At 42.5% G+C, this 23,400-nt stretch overlaps 1 protein-coding gene and 2 pseudogenes across 1 annotated transcript in view; 2 read left to right on the plus strand and 1 right to left on the minus strand.

Moving 5' to 3' along the window:
- Positions 1-23,400, minus strand: part of GINS3 (GINS complex subunit 3) — a 48,868-nt gene that overhangs the window by 5,805 nt on the left and 19,663 nt on the right. The window contains exons 2-6 of the mRNA XM_035025088.1: positions 13,661-13,736; positions 10,361-10,470; positions 8,635-8,676; positions 8,284-8,376; positions 5,314-5,567 (exon numbers count right to left, since the gene is read on the minus strand). Of these exons, the coding sequence (XP_034880979.1) occupies positions 5,314-5,567; positions 8,284-8,326 (297 nt within the window). The 5' untranslated portion in view covers positions 8,327-8,376; positions 8,635-8,676; positions 10,361-10,470; positions 13,661-13,736. The remainder of the gene's footprint in view (positions 1-5,313; positions 5,568-8,283; positions 8,377-8,634; positions 8,677-10,360; positions 10,471-13,660; positions 13,737-23,400) is intronic.
- Positions 13,412-13,511, plus strand: LOC118023908 (annotated as a pseudogene).
- Positions 19,602-20,282, plus strand: LOC118023429 (annotated as a pseudogene).

Below are 23,400 nucleotides of genomic sequence, written 5' to 3' on the forward strand. Positions count from 1 at the left end.
AAAGAAAGAAAGAAAGAAAGAAAGAAAGAAAGAAAGAAAGAAAGAAAGAAAGAAAAAGAAATGGGAGTCTAACCTGCATGTAATTTGAAGCCCAGAAAGAGAGGAGGAATAGATTGAAGCAAAGGAAGTATGTGAAAAGATAATGGCCATGGATTTTCCAAAATTAAAGAGATATCACATCACAGACTCTAGGAATATTATGAACACCAAGTAGGAAAAATACTAATAAAACCACAACTCAGCATATCTTACTCAAATTGCTGGAAGATGAAGACCTAGAGAAAATCTCAGAAAGCACTGCTGGTGGGGGTGAGAACACATCTCCTTTACAAAAAGAGCTAAAAGAGTCAAAGCCAACCCCTCAACTGAAATGATGGAAGACACAAAACAATGAAAATGGAACAACATCTTTTATTTATTTATTTTTTAAAAGATTTTATTTATTTGAGAGATAGCACAAGCAGAGGGAGCAGCAGTCAGAGGGAGAGGGAGAAGCAGACTCCCCACTGAGCAGGGAGCCCAATGTGGGGCTTGATCCCAGGACCCTGGGATCATGACCTGAGCCGAAGGCAGACACTTAACCGACTGAGCCACCCAGGTGCCCTAGAATGACATCTTTTAAAAAGGCCTGAAATAACTGCAAATCTAAAATTCTATACCCAGTGAAAATATCCTTTAAAAGCAAAGGGGAAATAAAGGCATTTTCACACAGGAAACATGCAGAAAGTTAACAGAGCAAGCCCAAGACTGCCCTCCTTAGAAGGGCCTGCTTGCAAGGTTGGTCCTTGGTGGGTGTCCTACCTGGGTTTCAGGAGGGTTCCCACTATTCTCAGAATGGATACGAGTGTCTCATTGTGCTTAAACAGTTTGCACAATGTGGTTTATGTTGAATACCTGCTTTTCTTCTGGGAGCCTGGACTCTTGGTATATGTTAGGTAGAGTGCCTATGTAACTAGCTCTCAATAAGACCTTGGGTACTGAGTCTCTAATGAGCTTCCCTGGTACACTAATATTTCACACATGTTGTCATAATGCATTATTGGAGAAAATCAGTGCATCCTGTGCGACTCCACTGGGACAGGACTCTTGGAAGCTTGTGTCCAGCTTTCTGCAAACTTCATCCCACATACCCTTTCCCTTTGCTGATTTTACTCTGTATCCTTTTATTGTATTAAAATTTAAACATAAGAATGACTGTATGCTGAGTCCTTTGAGTTCTCTTAGTGAATCATCAAACCTGGGGTTGGTCTTGGGGACCCCTTGTACAGACAGAAATGGAGAATTTATCACCAGAAGACACAGAGTAAGGAAATCTTGAAGGGAGAATGAAAATGATCCCAGGAAGAAATAAGGAAATGCAGGACACAAAGTAAAAAACAGGAAGGCAAAAGTAAACACAAATATATCAATAATTAAATTAAATGTAAATAAATTAAATACACCAATTGGAAAATTGTCTAACCGAATAAAACCAAAACCCAACTATATGCTGCTTAAAAGAGATATATCTTAAATATAAAGAAACAGGAAGGTTGAAAAAATGCCATGCAAATAGTAGTCAAAAGAAAGGAGCATACTAGAGATAAAGGGGACATCTGACAATAACAAAAGGATCATCATATCCACAAGAAAAAGATAGGTATCTGTCTAAACTGACAGAAGTAAAAGGAGAAACAGACGAATCTATAATCATAGAGGGAGACTTTGGCATATCTCTTTAGATAAATAATAGCAAAAAAAAAACCCAGTAAAAATATAAAGACCTCAACAAAACAAATAGCAAACTTGACTTAACTTACATTATTTATCACACACCATGACTTCATAACACACATCTGTTCAAGTGCATATAGAATGGCTAAATGGATTTTATGCTGCAGTATGAAACAAGCCTTAACTTTCAAATGACTGAAATTTTTCAGACTACATTCTCTGGCCATAGTGGAATGAATTAAACTAGAAATCAAAAATAAAAAAGATGAAGAGCGAAATCCCAACATGTTTGGAATTAAGCACTGGTCTTCTAAATAATCATGAGTCAAAGAAGAAATCACAATGGAAATTAGAAATTATTTTGAACTCACGGATATGAAAATAAAACACAACAAATCAAAACTTGTGGAATGCAGTTAAAGCTGTGCTCAGAGGAAATGTAGAGCTAAAAAATGCATAAAGGAAGGCTGAAAAATCAAGGACCCGGGGACCCATCTCAAAATGCATGGGCAGGATTGTGGGGGGTGGGAAACAATACAAAATTAAGCCCAAAGAAAGTAGCAGGAAAGAACTAATTATAAGAACTTAATGACTTAGAAAACAAAGGTACAAAGAAAACTGACAGAGCTATAAGTTAGTTCTTTTAAAAGACTAATAAAACAGATGAACATATGGGAGGGGGAAAAAAGAGAGAGAGAGAAGGAAACAAACCAAAACAGATTCTTTTTTTTTTTTTTTAAAGATTTTATTTATTTATTTGACAGACACAGAGACAGCGAGAGCAGGAACACAAGCAGCGGGAGTGGGAGAGGGAGAAGCAGGCCTCCCGCCGAGCAGGGAGCCCGATGTGGGGCTCGATCCCAGGACCCTGGGATCATGACCTGAGCTGAAGGCAGACGCCCAACGACTGAGCCACCCAGGCGCCCCAAACCAAAACAGATTCTTAACAACAGGGAACAAACTGAGGGTTGATGGAGGGAGGTAGGTGGGGGGGTGGGCTAGATGGGGGATGGGCAGTAAGGAGGGCACTTGTTGTGACGAGCACCGGGTACCGTATGTAAGTGATGAATCATTGAATTCTACTCCTGAAACTAATATTGCACTGTGTGTTAACTAACTAGAATTTAAATAAAAATTTGAAGAAAGAAAGTAAAAGACTAATGCCTTTGATACACTCCTAGCAAGACTAATGAAAGGAGCATAATTTCTCCATATCAAGAATAAAAACCAAGACATCAATATAATCCTACAGATGTCAGAAAGATAGTAAAAGGATATTTTGAACATTATACTGTTACATTTGGAAATTTATATGAAATCGTCAAATTCCTAGGGGAGAAAACAATGTACCAAGAGAAACACAGGAAGAAACAGAAAATCTGAATAGTCCTACATCTAGGAATGAAATTAAATATGTCATTAAAAACCCTCCTACACAAATCTCCCACACAGAAGAATTCCAAATAATTTATGTAGACACTCTGCCCTCAAAGAAATAGAGCATAACTCCCCATTCCTTATGTGAGGCTGTGCATAATGACTCCCTCCCAAAGAGAACAGTATGGAAAGGTGGAAAAAAGTAACTTTTTTTTTTTTTTTGAGAAAGAGAGAGCAGGGGAGAAAGAGAGAGAGAGGTGGGGAGGGGCAGAGGGAGAGGGAGAGAATCCTAAGCAGGCTCCACTCCGAGCACAGAGCCCAACTCTGGGCTCAATCCCACGACCCTGAGATCATGATCTGAGCCGAAATCAAGAGCTGGATGCTTAACCAGCTGAGCCACTCAAGCGCCCTGGAAAAAAGTAACTTTATGGTGAAGAATCCTGACAAACACTACCTCAGCCAGGTGATCGAGGTTCCTATCAATGTGATAAGCCATGCTGACAGTATGCGTCCTTGATGTCATAAAAATGGCACTTTACCTCTGTGATCTTCCTCAAAAACTGTCACTGCAGTCTGACCATGATGGAAACATCAGACAAATCCCAACTGAGGAACATTCCACAAATTATCTGACCAGCACCCCACAAAACTGTCATGGTCATTAAAAACAAGGAAAATCTGATGAACTGTCACAGCCAAGAGCAGCCTAAGGAGATGGGATACTAAATGCAATGGGGTGGCCTGGATGGAATCCCGGAACACAAAAAGGACATTTGGTAAAACGAAGGCAATATGAATAAAGTACGGGCAGCACATCTCTGCTCAGCAGTATGTACGAGAACAAAACCCTTATCTACTATAATGCAAAGCCCAGAAATAATGTCTTAATTTTTTAAGACAAGAAAACAAGCTTAAGACTATTATTTAGAAACACAGAGGCAAATCCTAAAGAAACTATTTAAAAAGTCGACAGACCGGGTGGAGCAAGGAAAAGTGGGGGAAAGCAAGGCAGGGCCCACTATTTTTGTTATACATTTGTTGGTACCATTTGACCTTTAAAACTTTGTATATGCAGGGGCGCCTGGGTGGCTCCGTCGTTAAGCGTCTGCCTTCGGCTCAGGTCATGATCCCAGGGTCCTGGGATCGAGCCCCGCATCGGGCTCCCTGCTCTGTGGGAAGCCTGTTTCTCCCTCTCCCACTCCCCCTGCTTGTGTTCCCTCTCTCGCTGTGTCTGTCAAATAAATAAATAAAATCTTAGAAAAAAAAAAAAAACTTTGTACATGCATTACTTTGATAAAAACTAAAACAAACACGCCAAACTAACACACCCTTCCAAACAAAATGTAGGTTAAAGAGGAGGTAACGGGCGCCCGGGTGGCTCAGTTGGTTAAGCAACTGCCTTCGGCTCAGGTCATGATCCTGGAATCCCGGGATCGAGCCCCGCATCGGGCTCCCTGCTCGGCGGGGAGTCTGCTTCTCCCTCTAACCCTCTTCCCTGTCGTGCTCTCTGTCTCTCATTCTCTCTCTCTCAAATAAATAAATAAAATCTTAAAAAAAAAAAAAAAAAAGAGGAGGTAACAAAATAACCATGACGAGCCCGATCCTGGGACCGACGTGCGTGTGAAGTCCTACAGCTCCAGGCTCCAATCCCAAGCTCACCATGTGCAGTGGGACCCTGGGCAAGGTACACAACCTTTCTGAGCTTCAGATCCCCAGTGCGTAACCCTATCTAACTATAGGGTCGTTGAAGGATTAAAGGGGTAACAGATGGGGAAATTTCCTCCCCCACCCCATCCACGCCGGCACTAAAGCCCTCGGGAGACAGTTGCTGATACCGTCATCGTTGCGCAGGGATCAATCTAGCAATTTGCGGTTCCCAGACGTATCAGAAGCCAAACAGGATCAGAACCCCGATCCTGAAGCGGTCAGTAGTAGCCAATCCTTAAGCCTTCGACACAGGACGGGGCGGGTGGGGACACTGTTCAATTTGGACAGTTTCAAAAATGAAATGAGACCACCTAGCATAAATCTGGTTTCACACAGGAGGCGAAAGCTAAGAAACCACTTCAGCGCGCTGAGACCGGCCAATGGAACTCGTGTGTGCGTACAGCCCAGCTTCCCCCTAAAACGACAAATCCCAAGGGGCAGCGCGGGTCGGGCGCGGCCGCGAGGCCCACCGGGAATTGTAGTCTTTTCAGGAGGAACCCGCGCCTAAAGGATTACCTGAGGGATCGCGTGGTCAGTCTCGGCCCCTCCGCTCCGCTCCAGGAAGAAAGCGCCGAGGCGAGGCATGGGGGTCTCCGTGCGCACCGGGAGCTTCTCGTGGGACATCAGGATGTCGTCCAAGGACAGAAAGTTCTCCTCAGGCCCCAGCGCACCCGACTCCACCCGGAAATAAGCCTCGGACATGGCAGCGGCGGCGGCTTGAACTTCTCCGCTTCCACTGGTGGGATGCCGGGAGTCCGGGATGTAAAAGCCTGAAAAAGCGGACGCAGGTCAGGATTGTGAAGGGTATTGGGTTTGCTGCGGCCGCCAGGCTGGATTGAAAATTTTCCCGCTCCGGGGACAGGCCAGACCGGAGCAATCGATCCCGGAGGGTTTGCCCAGGCAGAAGCAATCGACAACCTGCGGACTTGGTCCCACGTGATCAGGGGCGGGGCGCAGTACCCCACCCGCCCCCGGAAGATTTCTAACGCGCAGAGTGTGAGCTCAGTGTGGGAGCCTTAAAAAGGAGCTGGAAATGCCCATTGAAGTTGCTGGATGCATTTGTACTAGATTGTTTATGTGGTCCTTTAAATGTTTACCTGAAGTTAAAAACACTGCAACACATTTGGGGTCTTATAAAAGGGCATCATTGTGGTCTCCCGTCTAAGGCTTGATCAAGTCAGGCCTATTTTCTACAGAACAAAACCTCCAGCACTAGCCCCAGAGAGTTATGGACTATTTGTAGTATTTTGGCATGGGTAAGGGATGGAGTAGGAGGAGAGAGGGGGAAAGCACTGGGCTATGTCTGGCTCACAAAGGTCCTGAGTTTACTTCAGGGCCTCCCAGTCCACCTTACCATCCGCTGGAAATCTCCTTTCATGGCCTTAATTTGAACCTTAAAAGAGGAAATCTGATTGGCCCAGTTTGTCTTTTTGAAGAAGGTCGTAACAGTCATATGTTGCCTGCCACCCTATAGATTGGATGGGTTCCCGTGTCAGGTGCAATCGCTTGTCTAGTTGGGGGAAAGGGGTAGGGAAGGGGTCATGGTTATGTGAAAATTAATAAAGAGAAACCTCACTAAGATGGAGTCGGGAGATTCAGCAGGGGGAGCTCTCATGCCCTACCACTCTTTGCCAATTACAAATCCAACAGGGAGAGAAGGACCTTGCACATGGATACAATTTTACTACCTTAGCCAGAGGAAGAAAGGTTTTCTTTCCTCCAAAGGCCCAGCCAACGAGAAACAGCCACAACTCAGCCAATGAGAAGCCACTGTACGTTGAACTCCTCTGTTTTACTCTAATGGACTTCTTTATAACAGCTTCCCCAAGTGCCCCTCTCCTCCATAAATGAGCCAAGTCTCATGTGTTCTCTGATCTTGTCTTTGGTTTTGCCATAGGTTGCTTGCGCTGGATGGCCATTCTCTGCTATTTCCAAATAAACCTATTTTTGCTGGTAAAATAACTGGCAGTTTTATGTTTACGGTTTATAGTTACATGATACCAGACTTGGTAGCTCTTCAGTCACAGGTGTGGGCAGTGGCAGTGTTGAGAGATGCCCTGTAGAACTTCATACAGAAGGGCATTTTCTGGGGTTAGTAGAGCTATGAGCAAAGGGTTCATGGGAAGGGAGATGTGTATTAATCATTTTCTTATTCCCTGCTTTTTAAGATGCTGTGACATCTTGGGATTTTAGCCCCCCCCCCCCCCCCAGGAGCTGTCCTCTTTGGGTGAGCTAATTCCTAGAGTAACAAACAACTTGTCTGTGAACACACTTTCCGTTAACCAAACAGTCAAAAGCCTATATCCCCAACCACTTCCTTTAACTCGCAGGTCCCTTGCCCTAAATCACCCCACGGCTGAATACTGGACAGTGAGAACACCTTTTATAGCCCAGAGTCCACTGACATTAATCAAAGTATCCCATCCTAAGCTCGCTTAAATTTGCCTACTCTGTCTCACCCATTTCTTCCCGCAGAAACCACCATAGAGGCTCCGGGTCATGCTCTCCTCTCACTCTTTTTGCTTCCTTCCTGACCCTGGTACTTCCCTGTGTGGCTTTAAATGGCACAATGTGCCCCCTTCTCTTGCGAAAGGTGAGCAATAAAACTTATTTCAATGGCAATGACCACTCTGTCATTACTCAGTCACCCTTATGAATTAAATCCTGGTGTAATCGAAACAAGAGGTGGTGGGGGCATCAGGGCCAAACTGTAGAAAGCCTTGGGAGCTAAAGAGTTTAGGCTATTCCATAGGAAATAGAAAACAGTAAGATTTTTGAGCAAGTAACAACATAAAACTGAGCTTTAAGAGAGAATTCCCGCAGTGGGGTGAAGAAGGGAGAGATTCAATACAGGGACGTCAGTTTGGAAGTTCAGGGGGCAATACCTGGCAACTAATTGGATATAGGAAGCGAAGGGCAGAGAGGGGTCAAAGGTGATTCGAGTTTTTAACCTGGTTGACCAAGTGGATGGAGATGTCACTAACAGATATACAGAGCACAGGAATATGGGCAATTTGGGGTAACAGATGAATTTGGTATGGCACTTACGATGGAGTCTAGGAGCCTCTAGACAGGTAGGTCTGCAGCCCTGCGGAGAAACCACCTTGAACCTTCAGTTAAGGTTCTATTTAGAGGTAGTTACAGGAGAGCCTTTAACTTTATCATATTTTAAATGTTCAGTTTGCTACACTATCCGATGTAAAAGTAAACATAATTCATAGTCAATATTTATAATTTCATGAAATGACTATAGGGTCGATACAGTGAATATGTTAATTTGTCTAATTGAAGGCAATGCAGGTTATTTACTGACAAGGCCAGTAAGCTATTTTTGATGTTGAAACCGTTAGGATGGATGACTAATGATTTATCAGTGCCAAGAAAGGCATTATTTTTGTACAGAGACCATTGGCTCTAAACCAAAAAATACCACAGCTCTTTTAATACTAAAGTAACAGGCCAGTGTTTAAGATAAAACCAGATTACCTTGTTTTTCTTCCATGATGTCTTGGCTCACCATGAAACTCATTCACTGCTTGTGTATTTTTGCTCTGTTTGATCTCTCCTCTTTTTGAACTACTGAGTAAGCCAGAAAAAGTGAAATTAAAGTTTGAGCTTATGATGCTAAACAATTGCATTAATTCACTTGACACAAGTGGTACATAGTTTGCCAAAAATAGGTCTGTTTATAGCCTATATTTTAAGAGCCAGGAACGTTTCTTTTCTCCCCGAAAGCTTCTGTTCCTTACTACCCAGCCAATCAATCTATGAACCAGAATTGCACTAGACAGGATTTCAGCATATTTATGATATTCAGAGTGTGTTCAGTGTATTTACCTTATACAGAATTTCAGTATTCCAAAGGTGTCTGCTGGATCCCTGAAAAAAAAAAACAAACAATACTAACTTTCCCAGTGTCATCAAGATTGCAGAGTCCTAGAACCGTGGGACACACACAGACTTTAGATCAGCAAAACCAAAAGCAACTTTAAATCTTTTTTTTTTTTTTTATACTGGTTCTTTCTAAATTTCTTCCTCTGAGTGGGGAGACTGTGACGCAAGTGACAGAAATCCAGATCCGGGGGATGGGGGAGGATCTATGGAGGGATTAAAAAAAAAAGAAGAAGAAGTATATTGGACTCCATCCTTCCAGCTGCTTCCTAGGTCAAAAGTTCTAGGGTTTTTCTTTTGTTTTTTTTTTAAGATTTTATTTATTTATTTGAGACAGAGAGAATGAGAGAGACAGAGAGCACAGGAGAGGGGGGAGGGTCAGAGGGAGAAGCAGACTCCCTGCCGAGCAGGGAGCCCGATGCGGGACTCGATCCCGGGACTCCAGGATCATGACCTGAGCCGAAGGCAGTTGCTTAACCAACTGAGCCACCCAGGTGCCCCTCTAGGGTTTTTCTTTATTCATCTCCCCTTATACTCTATAACTGGTCCATCAGCAATCTGATTATTTCTCATTACTGTGGTCCACACCAACATCATCTCTTGCATGGATTTTTGCAACAGTTTCCTGTCTAGTCTTGCCTCTGCCCATGACCTCCTTATGGTTGAAAGCTGCAGGCACACTGATTTCTCAGGGCTTGGCACTGTCTGTTTCCACCCCCTGGATTGCCTTTCTCTCGGATTTCCACGTGGGTGGTCCCTTTCAGGTCTTTGTATTCAAAAGTCACCTTCTCAGTGAGGCCTCCCTCACCACCCTATCCAAAATTTTAGCCCTCCCTGACTGACCCTCTCTCTCTCTCTCTTTTTTTTTTTCCCTTTAGGACTATCACTCTCTTATGTTCTATATATATTACTTTTTTAACTTGTTTCTTATCCGTCACCCCTACTTGAACATTAGCTCCACGAGGGCAGGGATTCCTGAGATGTATTTTTAATTACTATATCCCTACTTCCTCGTGCATATTACGCACTTCATAAATATTTGTTGAATGAATTAGTGGTTCTTTATTTAGAGTGGTGATATTATTTTCCTTTAAAACATTAAGCAAAAAACAATGAATCAATCTTAAGTAAATAATAGTACATGTGGTATGCACATATTATGAAAGTCACAAAGGGTAGTAGTGAAACAGGGGGAACGCTGAATTAAAGTGGTAAAAAAAATAGGGGTGCCTGGGTGGCTCAGTCAGTTAAGCATCCGACTCTTGATTTTGGCTCAGGTCGTGATCTCCCCAAATCAGGCTCCAAGCTCAGCAGGGAGTCTGCTTGAGATTCTCGCTCTCCCTCTGCCCCTCTCCCCACTCATGCACACACACTTTCTCTCTAAAATAAATAATCTTTTTTTAAAAAAATGGTAAAAATAGTTTGCCAAGGTACAGATTAGGTTGCATAATCTTCTAGATTTGTGAACTTAAGTCGTTGATAAATGCCCTGATGAAAACTCATTGGTTGAGCTCCCCTGATTTAAAGTTGTTGAAGTTTTGGTAGAACTATACTGAATTTTACCTTCACGCCAACTGTAAATATGGAATGTGTAAGCAAAAGGAGCGAACAGGACTTAAAATGGCTTAGCCCCCTACCCATGGAACATTTCCAGCAACCGTTTATACTTAACTGCTGTGTGACTTCTGGAATCCAACAGGCCTGGATAGAGTCCTACTTGCACCACTTCAGTTGGCTTTGTGACCTTGGAGAAGTTACCTATCTGAAGCTTAGTTTTTGCACCTGTAAAATGGAGACAATAATGGGCGCCTGGGTGGCTCAGTCGGTTAAGCGACTGCGTTCGGCTCAGGTCATGATCCTGGAGTCCCTGGATCGAGTCCCGCATCGGGCTCCCTGCTCGGCAGGGAGTCTGCTTCTCCCTCTGCCCCTCCCCCCTCTCATGTGCTCTCTCTCTCTCTCCTTCTGTCTCAAATAAATAAATAAAATCTTTAAAAAAAAAAAAATGGAGACAATAATGGTAGGAGTGGAATGAATGAGCCAATATACGCAGAGCACTTAGCTCAGGGCCTGGCCCATACATAGCAAGAGCTCAGTACATGTCCTTCTCACCATCATTATTCAGATGTGTCTGTTCACTGCTGTGTCCTCTGCACCTCAAATAACACCTGGCACATAGCACGCACTCTGAGGCTCAAGGCTGTCGTCATTCATTATTATCCTCATCGATCTAGGCTTGGCTACACTTGCCTCCCCGGCAATTCACATCTCCAAATGGACTTGTAGAGGAAGATCGGTATCCTTCAACTTTTTTCCGCGAAGATTCAGATACAACTTATCTCCTCTGAGTTCAAATTATTAAAGGTTTTTTTTTTTTCGTATTTTGAAATTACAGTACTATGTTTGAAATTTTATTATGTAAGGTTAATGGATTTAAATCACTGGAGCTCATTTTTACATAATTTAAATGTTCTTTTGGTTGAGCTATTTCTTGCGCACTACTCCAAAACGCCTTCAATGAGATCAAAATAAACTGATAGGCATGATGCGACCTTATGTGTGGGTAGTGCTGATTTTAGATTCTTCCCACAGTCTTCAGCAGTACTAGGAGACATTGTAAACCCATCTCATATATCCAGAGAGATTCAGAGTGTGTGTCACCCTCCTAACTTGGCAAAGGAGCAGTGATCACATCATTATAATCGAGGTACTTATTTTATCCAACTTTTCTTTTTCTGTATTCCCAGTTCCATAAAAATACCCCTTCCTCACGTTCCTATATTTTCAACTTTTTTTATATAATTTAATCCATGATCTGATAGCCAGAGTTTCCCTCAGTCCAAAGTGGGGGGAGTGGCAGGTAAATTCATTAGTATGAGAAGAATATGGGGAAGAAGAGCTATCATTCATTCATCGAGATGCTCAGAGGCTGCACGGCTACTGGTGTGGACATGAAGAAGAATATGATGTGTCCTGGACTGTCTAGGAGGTTGGCGCCCAGTGGAGGAAATAGTAACATGAGTTGATAAAAAGCTATGATAGAACTGTGTCCAAAATATTATGGAATCTCAGAAAGAGTGGTGAATTCTGACCTGGACAGAATAGGGGTTCACGAAGGCTTTACAAAGGAAGGTGCATAAGAATGGGGCCTCTGGGTGTGAGGAGGACTTCTTTAGCAGGCCCACAGGTGTGAGAAGGGGGTCATTCCAGACCCAAGGATCAACTCTGAGCGAAGAGGTAAGATTGTGAAGGTTCAAGATGAAAGTTCTTTCCTTTCAAAGGGGCCCCTCCTTTTGCCTTGCATATGCGAGTTAATGGCTCCACCATTCACCTGATTACCTGTATCTATCTGGCGAGGAACAGCAAAATTCAATTCAAACCGGCTTAAACATCAGGGGATTTCTAGACTCCATCACTGGAGAGCCCAGGACTTCATGGTCAGTTGATCCAACAGCCCAAGGGTGTCTCTGGGGATCTATCTTTGCTTTGCTCTGCCTATAGTCAGCTCCAGTGTATGGCTCATTCCCCTGGGGTCACAAAATGTTTGCCAGTTAAGTCAAACCTACAAGCTTCCTTGTTCTTGTTCAGTGGGGGAGAGCATTCAGTCTGAGCCATCCAATTTAGAGTTCTGACATTCCCCTTCATTGGCATGTTTAGACCACATGCTCACTCCTGAACCCAAAACTATAGCCAGACCAATGGAATGTGCTAATTAGTATAAGTCAGTCCAAACCCACCATTAGTGGAAATAGGGTGAGCTTCCCCAAAGCACATGGGCTGCACAATAGGGAAGGTTTGGGGTCAATTCTGGAGTATTCTTAGGATGGGGAAGCCTGGGTAGGAAACAAATAAATGTGTACTACAATCACTACCCAATCAGGAACCTGGGAGAATTCAGTATTGCTTCCTTTCTTGCTTCCCCATGTCCAACTGGTCAATACATTCTGCTGATTCTACCTTACCATTGCTTTGTCTGTCCAATGGCTTTTGTTCAAGTCCTCATCATTTCTCACCCATACTCTTAAAATCCCTCCTGACTGTTTTTTTCTCTGTCTCTACTCTCTCCTTGCTCCAAAGTTCCTTTGTGCTTCTCTGGCAGTGATCTTCCTGTCCAAAAGATCTGATCCTGTTACTCCCAGCTTACAACCCAAATCACCCTCTGTTGGTTACAGAATAAAATCTAAATTCCTCGTTAAGTCTTAGGTGTCTTCTAAGAACTGTGTATTAGTTTGCTAGGACCACCATAACAAAATACTGCAGACTGGATGGCTTAACCAACAGAAATTTTTCTCATAGGCCTGGAGGCTATAAGTCTAAGATCAAGGTGTCAGCAAGGTTGGTTTCTCCTGAGGCTCTTCTCCTTGGTTTGCAGATGGCCACCTTCTTGCTGTGTCCTCACATGGCTTTTCCTCTGTGCATGCACTCCTTGCTGTCTCTTCCTCTTCTTCTTTTAGTTAAAGATTTTATTTATTTATTTGAGAGAGAGAGAGAGAGAGAAGGGGAACAGAGGGAGAGGGATAAGCAGACTCCATGACGAACATGGAGCCTGATGAGGGGCTCCATCTCACAACTCTGAGATCATGACCTGAGCTGAAATCAAGAGTTGGATGCTTAACTGACTGAGCCACCCAGGCGCCCCTCTCTTCCTCCTCTTATACGGATGCTAATCCAGTACTATTGGATTAGGGCCCCACCCCTATGACTTCATTTAACCTTAAAGGCCAGGGCTTACTTGCAGAGCACAGAGTAAAATTGGGAGGATGTCAGAAAGATTAGCATGGACCCTTACAAGGATGATGTGAATTTGTGAAGCATTCCATATTTTTCATAGTATTACCCCGTATATTACACGCTAATCACAAAGAGGAAAATGAACTTTTACAGTGGAGAGATCTGCTAGTCACCACCATACGGAAGTGCTCAAACCTAACATATGAACAGTGGGACAGTCTCTGCAGTATGTGTGCTGACTCACCTATGATACCAATCTGAATCCAAGCAAGCGTCTAGACGTCACAGGAAATATGGGAGTTGGGTTGGGGGTGGGGGCGCTGTGAGAAAGATACCAAGAGGAAACAAGTAGACAAAGTCAGAATGTGGACCATTCTACAAGGGCACCAACCAATAAAACACTGTTTGGGGGAATCTGGTACCTGACTGTAAGATGTATGTTTATGACCTCAGAAACACAAGATGGTTCTTTGTAATCCACTCAGGTGTACAAAAAGCTCTCTGAGAGTCTTAAGGGCATGATTTATAGCTCCTCTCAGCTAGACAGCAGTGCTTCTAATACAGGTATACCTCATTTTATTGTGCTTTTGCAAGATTTGTTTGTTTGTTTTTTTGCAAATTGAAGATTTATGGCAACTCTGCATTGAGCAAGTCTGTTGGTGCCATTCTCCCAACAGCATTTGCTCACTTCATGTCTCTGTGTCACATATTGGTAATTATCACAATATTTCAAAATTTTTCATTATTATTATATTTGTTACGGTGATCTGTGATCAGTGATTGTGACTTGCTGAAAGCTCAGATGCTGGTCAGTATTTTTTAGCAATAAAGTATTTTTTAATTAATACATTCTTTAGATAATGCTATTACACATTTAATAGACTACAGTATAGTGTAAATATAAACGTTCTATGCACTGGGAAACCAAAAAATTCATTTGACTCGCTCTTTTGGGGTGGTCAGAACTGAACCTGTAATATCTCGGAGGTATGCTTCTACTCCTAAGGATGTGGTCCAACAGAAGCTTCACAAGTCACCAAGGTTAAGGAAAGGCATCTCTTGAAGAACCTGATCCTGATGTCATAATGGGATGAGATTTTGCAGCAGTCCTAGAAAAGGGTGCGTGTCTTTTACAAGCGAAAGAAAAGTAAATAATTTGTGGCTGGAGGGCCCAATGGTCTCATGGCAACTTTTAAGACATAGCTTCAACTTTTTAAAATCTGGTAGGGCTTTGTGACTAGTTCAAGCAATATGTGATGGAAGTGATGCTCTGTGACTCTGAAGCAAGGTCATAAAAAGTAATGCAGCCTCTGTCCTGTTTACCTAAACACTTGCTCCCAGATGATGAGCCATTATATCAGAAAACGGACCACTTTGAGCCATTGTGGTAGAAAGACTCCATGGACATGCTCTGGTGGGCACTCCCAGCTGAGCTCAGCCTTCCAGCCACCCCAACCCAGGTGCTCAGCAGACATGACCATGAAGCCAACTTGGACCCTCCAAACCAGTCCATCTGTCAGCTGAATACCAGCCAGCGACTTCTGTCAACGTTATAGGAAACAGAAGAATTGCTTGACTAGGTCCTGTCTGAATTCGTGATTCACAAAACTGAGATACAAATTGTTTTAAGAGATACCTGGCTGGCTTGGTCAGTAGAGCGTGTGACTCTTGATCTCAGGGTTGTGTGTTCAAGCCTGGATGTAGAGATTACTTAAAATAAATCTTTAAAAAAATTAAAATTAAAAAATAGTTGTTTAAGCTACTAAGGTTATAGAATATTTTAAAATTTCTTTCTGGGGGCACCTGGGTGCCTCAGTCAGTTAAATGTCTGCCTTCGGCTCAGATCATGATCTCAGGGTCCTGGGATCGAGCCCCACATTGGGCTCCCTGCTCAGCGGAGAGCCTGCTTCTCCCTCTCCCTCTGTGTGCACACTCTCTCTCTCAAAATAATAAATAAATAAAATCTTTAAAAAAAATAAAAAATAAAGTACTTAGGGTAGTCAAATTCATAGAGAAAGCAAGTCAAATGGTGGTGGCCAGGAGCTAAGGGGAGGGGAGAATGGGGAGTTAATGTTTAATGGGTATAGAGACTCGGTTTGGAAAGATAAAGTTGTGGAGCTGGATGGTGGTGATGGTTGTACACCATGAATGTACTTAATCCCACTGACAGTCCTCTGAAAAATGGTAAATTTGGGGGTGCCTGGGTAGCTCAGTCATTAAGCATCTGCCTTGGGCTCAGGTCATGGTCCTGGGGTCCTGGGATCGAGCCCCGCATTGGATTCCCTTCTCCGCGGGAAGCCTGCTTCTCCCTCTCCCATTCCCCCTGCTTATGTTCCCTCTCTCACTGTGTCTTTCTCTGTCAAATAGATAAATAAAATCTTTTTAAAAATGGTAAATTTTATGTCATGTCTCATTTACCACAGTTTGAATAGAAAAATTTAATGTTGGATGGCTGGTGTGGTAAGCAGAATATTGACCACCCCCCAAACATATCAAGACCTAATTCCTGGAAACTGGAAATATGTTCCATGGCAAGGGGGAAATAAGGTTGTCAATCAACTGACCTTGAGATAGGGAGATTATGCTGGATGATTCAGGCCAACCCAGTGCAAACACAAGGATCTTTGTAAGTGACGTAGTGAGGCCACAGAGAGTGTTAGAGATTTCAAGATGCTGCTCTGTTGGCTCTTTAAGTGGGAGAAGGGGTGATGAGCTAAGGAATGCAGAAGCTGGAAACCCAAGGAAACAGATTCTCCTTTTGAGCCTTCAGAAGGAACAGGGTCCAGCTGACATCTTGGCTCTAACCCTATGGGACCCGTTTCAGACTTGTGTCCTCCAGAACTGAAACATAACAGGCTTGGTGTAGTTGTAAGCCGCTAAGTTTGTGGTGGTTTTTAATACAGAGGGCAAGGACATAATTAGAAGAGATGTTAAAGCATAACCACATTTGGTCTCTATTACTATGAAATATTTTAGGCACTCCCAAAAAGGCGTAATGATCTGAGTACCTGTATATCCAGGCTTGCACAACACGGAAAGAGTAAGCAATGAAAATGCAAATCTGATCATTTTCTCCTTACAGCCATCAGTGGTTCCTATAACCTGTAGGAGAAAGCTTAAATCTTTGCTTCTAACTGGGCTCCTGCTTGAGGTTTTGGCCTAATCCTCTGCCCGGCCCTCTAGAAATGCTGAATTTCTGGTATTCTTACTCCCCAAGCTTGTTTGCTCATGCCTCAATGTCTTTGCCTATGCCGTTCCCTCTGCTTAGATTGCCATACCCTCCTCGCTGTACCCGGCCTAGCCTCCACTCCTTATTTACTTCTCACCTCAGCTCAAAGCCTTCTCTAACCTCCAGGTACAGCTTAGCTCCTTTTTTTTCAATCTTTACTACAGAGAGCATCCATGGGAGACAGTGATACCTACCACAGTACAATGAAATTATTTAGAACCCAACTGCTAGACCACAAGCTCCTTGAAGACAGTAGCTTGACTCATTGGCATATACCATTTGCTGAAGTCTTTCAGCTAAAGCTCCCTCCATATACATGAAAGAATTGTGTAATGAGCCCTTCGTTGTTTTAAAAATAACAGCCTGGAGCATCGACTTGCATAAAAGATAGTAATATTATCTGATTTTGATATATGAAAAGATCATGTAGTACTCTTCTATTTTTGGAAAGTCACTTTTCAGTTGTATAAATTTGATTTCATTTTTTAAGAAACATTTTTTAAATTTATTTGAGAGAGACGGAGCACGAGAGAGCACGAGTGGTGGGATGGGGAGGACAGAGGGAGAGGGAGAAGCAGACTTGCTGCTGAGCAGAGAGGCCGATGTGGGGCTCGATCCCAGGACCCTGGGATCATGACCTAAGCCGAAGGCAGACGCTTAACCTACTGAGCCACCCAGGCACCCCTAAATTTTATTTCATTTTAAGCAAAGTTTAAACTCATCTTAAAAGTCAGCAACTACGACAAACAAAATCCCTTTTTTACCTATCAGATTGGCAAAGATTTTTAAAAATTTGAGAAGACACTGTGTTGAATATGACTATAAATTGGTTCAACCTCTTTGGAGGATAATTCAGCCACTATCAAGATATAAAGTGAATATACTTTTTAATGTAATAATTCTATTTCTAGGATTTCTTTCCTGTAGTTTCCTGTGCATGTGTGAAAAGATACGTACAAAGACATTTATTGAAGTGTTGTTCCTAATAATAGTAAAAGATTAGAGTCAAGTAAAAGCCTATTGATAGGACACTGGTAAAATAAATTAAGGTGATTTTACCATGGAACACTATGGAACCATTAAAAAGAATGAGACAGATCCATATTACTGATTGATAGGATATCCAAGTTTTATTCTTTAAACCATTGATGATTTTATTGATAAAGATAATGCTGATTGATAAAGAATGCAAGCCAAATGTATACTTCTGAAATGATTAACTTTAAATTTTTTTTTTTAAGATTTTTATTTATTTGCGAGAGAGAGAATGAGAGACAGAGAGCATGAGAGGGAGGAGGGTCAGAGGGAGAAGCAGACTCCCCGCCGAGCAGGGAGCCCGATGTGGGACTTGATCCCGGGACTCCAGGATCATGACCTGAGCTGAAGGCAGTCGCTTAACCAACTGAGCCACCCAGGCGCCCCTGAAATGATTAAATTTTATTTACTCGACACTATTCTAGGTGAGAGATTAAGTAAAATTAGTGATATAAGCCAAATGATGCAGGAATCAAATTCAGTGTGTATAATGCTCTTCACAGCATCAAAGGAATTAAGAAATTCTTTGAAGAAAACCAGTGATAATGTTTATCGAACGCGGGTCACTGATGCTAGACAAATTGCAGAACCTCTTGATTTTGACACCAACTTTTCCCCATTAAAAAAAAAAGTAGAAAATAAAAAGGAGGAAAATCCTCAGCTGGAAAATCTCATGACTTGAAAGTTATGTTCTTTTTAAAAATTTTTTAAAGATTTATTTATTTATTTTAGAGAGAGAGAAAGTGGTGGTGGGGCAGAGGGAGAAAGAGAGAGAATCCTCAAGCAGACTCCTCACTCAGCGCAGAGCCCAACACGGGGCTCAGTCTCACAACCCAGATATCATGACCTGTGCTGAAATCAAGAGTCAGACGCTTATCCAACTGAGCCACCCAGGTACCCCCTGAAAGTTATGTTCTTAAGTGAAGCAACAACAACAACAACAACGCTGTAAAAAGGCAAGAAAAAGAAACAGAAGACATATAGCTTAGAAATGAAGCAATAAAACTCCCTATATGCAGAAAAAGTAATGACAAACACCAAATGCTGGCGAGGATGCAAAGAAACTGGGTTGCCGATGGAAATGTAAAGTGGTTAAAATAGAAGTTTGGCAATTTCTTATAAAATAAACATAAAATTACCATATGGCCCAACAATCATACTCTCGGGCATTTACCCAAAAGAAATGAAAACGTATGTTGACACAAAAACTTGTGCATGAATGTTCATAGCAGCTTGATTGATAAGAGCCCCACGCTGAAAACTACCCAGACGTCTTCCAACAGGTTAACAGCTAAGTAAACTGTGGTACATCCATACTGGGGGAGACTGCTCAGCAATAAAAAGGAACAAATTGGGGTGCCTGGGTGGTTCAGTCAGGTTAAGCGATGAACTCTTGATGTCAGCTCAGGTCATGATATCAGGGTCAGAAGATCGAGTCTTGCATTGGGCTCAACACTCAATGGGGAGTCTGCTTGTCCCTCTCCTCTGCCCCTCCTTTCCCCCCCCCACCCACATACTCTTTTTCTCTCTCAAATAAATAAATATATAAATAAAACCATAAAAAAAAAAAAAGGAATGAACTGCTCAGACATACAACACTTTAGATGAATCTCCAGGAAATTATGCTTGGAGAAAAAGAGCCAATACCAAAGGTTCCTTACTGTATGCTTCCACTTACATAACATTTTTGAAAAGACAAAATTTGGGGGGCACCTGGCTGGTTTAGTCAGTAGAGCATGCAACTCTTGATCTCGGGGTTGTGAGTTCGAGCCCCACACTGGGTGTAGAGATTGCTTTAAAAAATTAAAATTAAAATTAAAAGAAAAGAGGACTCGAGTCACGTGTCAGCCAAAGATGGCTGCACTCAGGGTAGGTGAGCAAAGGTTGGAGCGAGCCCCATCGTGGTCGCCGAGGCCGGGTGGAGGCACCGACTGCTGCAAGGAGAGCATAAGGTAGTGGCGTCCCGGAAAAAAGGTATCTATTATTGAAAAATATTTTAAGGCTCAAGATGGAAAATCATGAACCAGATGATACTGTCAAGGAAGACTTAATTTTCAATATCATAACCAGGAAAATTAACTAACTCCCAGAAGCAGAAAGGAATCTGTTTGAACATGGATCAACATATGTTGGACTTAATGCTGGTCTCTGTGGTCTAATAGCAAATGGTCTTTTTCAATGCATCCTAAATGTGACACATGCTCATATAGCCACTGGCTTACCAATGGCAGTGATCCCATTTTTGACCGCGCTCATAGCTTACAAAGGTTTTATAAGTTTACCTTTGAATACAGGTGATTTGAATTGTGAAACCAGTACCATACCATGGGGTGGATTGGTTGGTCTCGTTTTTGGTGCTCTGTACCCTGTTATCTTGGCTCTACCTATGAATGGTGGCCTAGCAGCCAGATACAAGTCAGCCCCGCTACCAGAGAAAGGAAACACCTTAACTTACTGGACTAGAATTTCTAAGCCTGTCTTTAGAAAGATGTTATTTCCCATTCTGCTCCAGACTATGTTTGCAGCATACCTCGGATCTAGACAATATAAGCTAATTATAAAGGCCCTTCAGTTACCTGAACCTGGCCTAGAAATTCAGTGACTGTTAAACAGATGTATACACAAAAATAGAATTGTAATGTATGAAAAAAATAAAATTAAAAGAAAAGACAAAATATTAGAAATGGAGAATGGATTTGTAGTTTGCCAGGGGTTCAGGATGAGGAAGGGGCTGGGAGGGAGATGGGTATGGTTACAAAAGCATCCCCAAAAGAGATGTTTGTGGTGATGGAGCTGTTCTGTCTTGACTGTGGCGGTGAATATATGAATCTGCACATGTGATAAGATTGTTCAGAGCTGGATACACATAAAGGAGAACAAGGAAAAGTGAAATCTGAATTATGTGGATGGAATGTATCGATGTCCATATCCTGGTTGCAATAGTGTAGAACAGTTTTGCAAGATGTTACCACTGGGGAGAACTGGGTAAAGGGTACATGGATCTCTCTGGGTTGTTTCTTATAATTGCATGTGCATCTACAGTTCTTTTTAAAATCTCAATTTTAAAAAAAGCATGCAACCATTTTTGTAAAAGTGGGGACCCTCAATTTACAGATCTGTTTGTCTTTGCATAGACTATTTCTGGAAAGATATTCATAAAAATGGTAGCCGGTCTCCTCTAGGAAGGAGAAATGCGGACTGAGGGTCAGGGGAGAAGGGAGACTTACTTTTCACTGCATAATCTTCTGCATAGTTTGATATTTTAAACCTGTACGTGGATTACTTTTACATTAAAAACTAAGAAATTTAGGGGCGCCTAGGTGGCTCAGTCGTTAAGCGTCTGCCTTCGGCTCAGGTCACGATCCCGGGGTCCTGGGATCGAGCCCCGCATCGGGCTCCCTGCTCAGCGGGGAGCCTGCTTCTCCCTCTGCCCCTGCTGCTCCCCCTGCTTGTGCTCTCTCTCTCTGTGTCGAATAAATAAATCTTTTTTTTTAAAGATTTATTTATTTATTTGAGACAAAGAGAATGAGAGAGAGTACACGAGAGGGGGGAGGGTCAGAGGGAGAAGCAGACCCCCCACTGAGCAGGGAGCCTGATGTGAGACTTGATGCCCGGACTCCAGGATCATGACCTGAGCCGAAGGCAGTCGCTTAACCGACTGAGCCACCCAGGCGCCCCTCGAATAAATAAATCTTTTAAGAAAAACTCTAAGAAATTTAAAAATAAAGAAAGTTTGAATCTTAAATATATATTTTTGTAGTGAAAGCAAAAATATAAGCCATCACCTTACGTATTATGAAGATCCTATGCCCCTTATAATGGGGGAAATCAGGACTTTTATTAGGAAAAAAAGAGATGATTTCTGGGAAGCTCCAGCAGCACACACCCCTGCCAGAAGGCCACTGTGTCTAATTTAAAAGTTCAGGGGGGCAGGGACAACCCCTGCACTCTACTTGTACCAACAAGAGCATTTGCCGACATCCTGCTATACAAGCTATACAAGCGCCCCGCCCCGTGGTTCGGTCCCAGGGGAAGCTTTTATCCTCGGAAATATCATTACACATAATTTAACATTTAAAATCAATCATCAGTCCCTGCTACGTAGGTGTTCTTATGTATTAACACGTTGAGTTGGAAGGTGTGCTGAAGGTAAAGAGGGCCCACGCTTCCCGCAGGAACCAGGAACGCCCCCCTTGCCGATTCCGATCCTCCTAGTGAAGCTACTTATGGCAGTTTGATCTTTAGAAATAGACCCTGTTTACTCAGTTTACAATGATCAATATCACATCATCATGACTGAGCTCTTTTCATTTTTTTTTTTTTTTTTTTACCACTGATCATGTTCACCTAATATTGGTTGGTGAAACCTTTTTTTTTTAGGAGGTAAAGATTTTTATTTAACAAAAATAGAAAAATTAGCTGAGCAGTGAATAAAAATACACTAAAAAAAAAAAAAATCCTGCATCCCACACTACCAGTAGATAAAAGCCAGTATTGCACGGTTGAAATTTAAAATGTGAGATTTAAAGAACAAAAGTACTTATTTCTTTGAAACTTCTCTTTCCCTTTCCCCATCTCCAATGTCATCAAAGATCTAAAATATTTCAGACCTGAAAGATGCCCAAATCTGTCAGCGTTTAACAGTTGGGAAACCGACACAAATAGAACGTTACACCTCCCCAAAAATTACTGTTCCTGTTCTTACCACGCAACAAGCCACATTACAGACCATGAAAAACAGAAGCCCCTGTTGGTTATACCGACAGTCATACCAAAGAACGCGTCCGATGCCAGAAATTGAGCATTCAGTTTTTACACTGCACAACCAATGCAGTGTGAAAAACATATATAGAAAAGGGATGCGTTTGGCAGCTACATGTTTAAGAAATAATGCACGAAAACACAAAGGAAGAATCAGATCTCAGATTTACCGAAAATGCATGATTGTAATAAAGTTTCTTGTTAATGGAAAACCCTCTTAGCTTTATAAGAGTTAGGTCTTTGATGCACTGCATTTGTAAATAAGGCCAGGTTTAGGCAAAACTGACTCCTGTCATGTGAATGTGTGAGAGAGAGTTCTCTGTGGTGTCCCCTTTGGACATGGATTGTGTCACTGAGAACTGGGCAGTCCATTGGAGGCCTCTGAGAGTCACCTCTCTTTAGCCTGCTTGGTCCTCTGAGGCTGTGTGGGAGGGGCCACCTTTCCAGAACACAGAAATGATGCTCTGAGTGGACAGAGCTGCCCCGGTGGTGATACTCTCACCTGCTTGTGCAGAGGTCCTGGCTTCCAGTGTGTTAGCTGGGTTCCTGTCCAGGGTGGGTTCCTGTCCCGGGTTGTCTGGGCCTGAGGGGTTTCTTGCGACACAGGACTTTTAGTGGTAAAACTAAGCACTGAGGATTAAAGACTTAAACTTAAGACCGGAAACTGTAAAACTCCTAGAGGAAAACATGAGGGAGAGGTTCATGACATTGGTCTTGGCAATGATTTCATGATAGGACCCCAAAAACTCAGGCAACAAAAGCAAAAATAGACAAGGGGGACTACATCAAACTAAAAGGCTTCTGCACAGCAAAGGAAACAATCAACAGAAAGAAATGGCAACCCTTGGAATGGGAGAAAATATTTGCAGACCACATGAGAACCACAATGGGATATCACCTCACCCATTAGAATGGCTGTTACCAAAAAACCAAAAGGTAACAAGTGTTGGCAAGGATGC

Source organism: Mirounga leonina, unplaced genomic scaffold (genome assembly GCF_011800145.1).
Source record: "Mirounga leonina isolate KUSES-001 unplaced genomic scaffold, KU_Mleo_1.0 Mir_180, whole genome shotgun sequence".
NCBI classification, from domain to species: Eukaryota; Metazoa; Chordata; class Mammalia; order Carnivora; family Phocidae; genus Mirounga; species Mirounga leonina.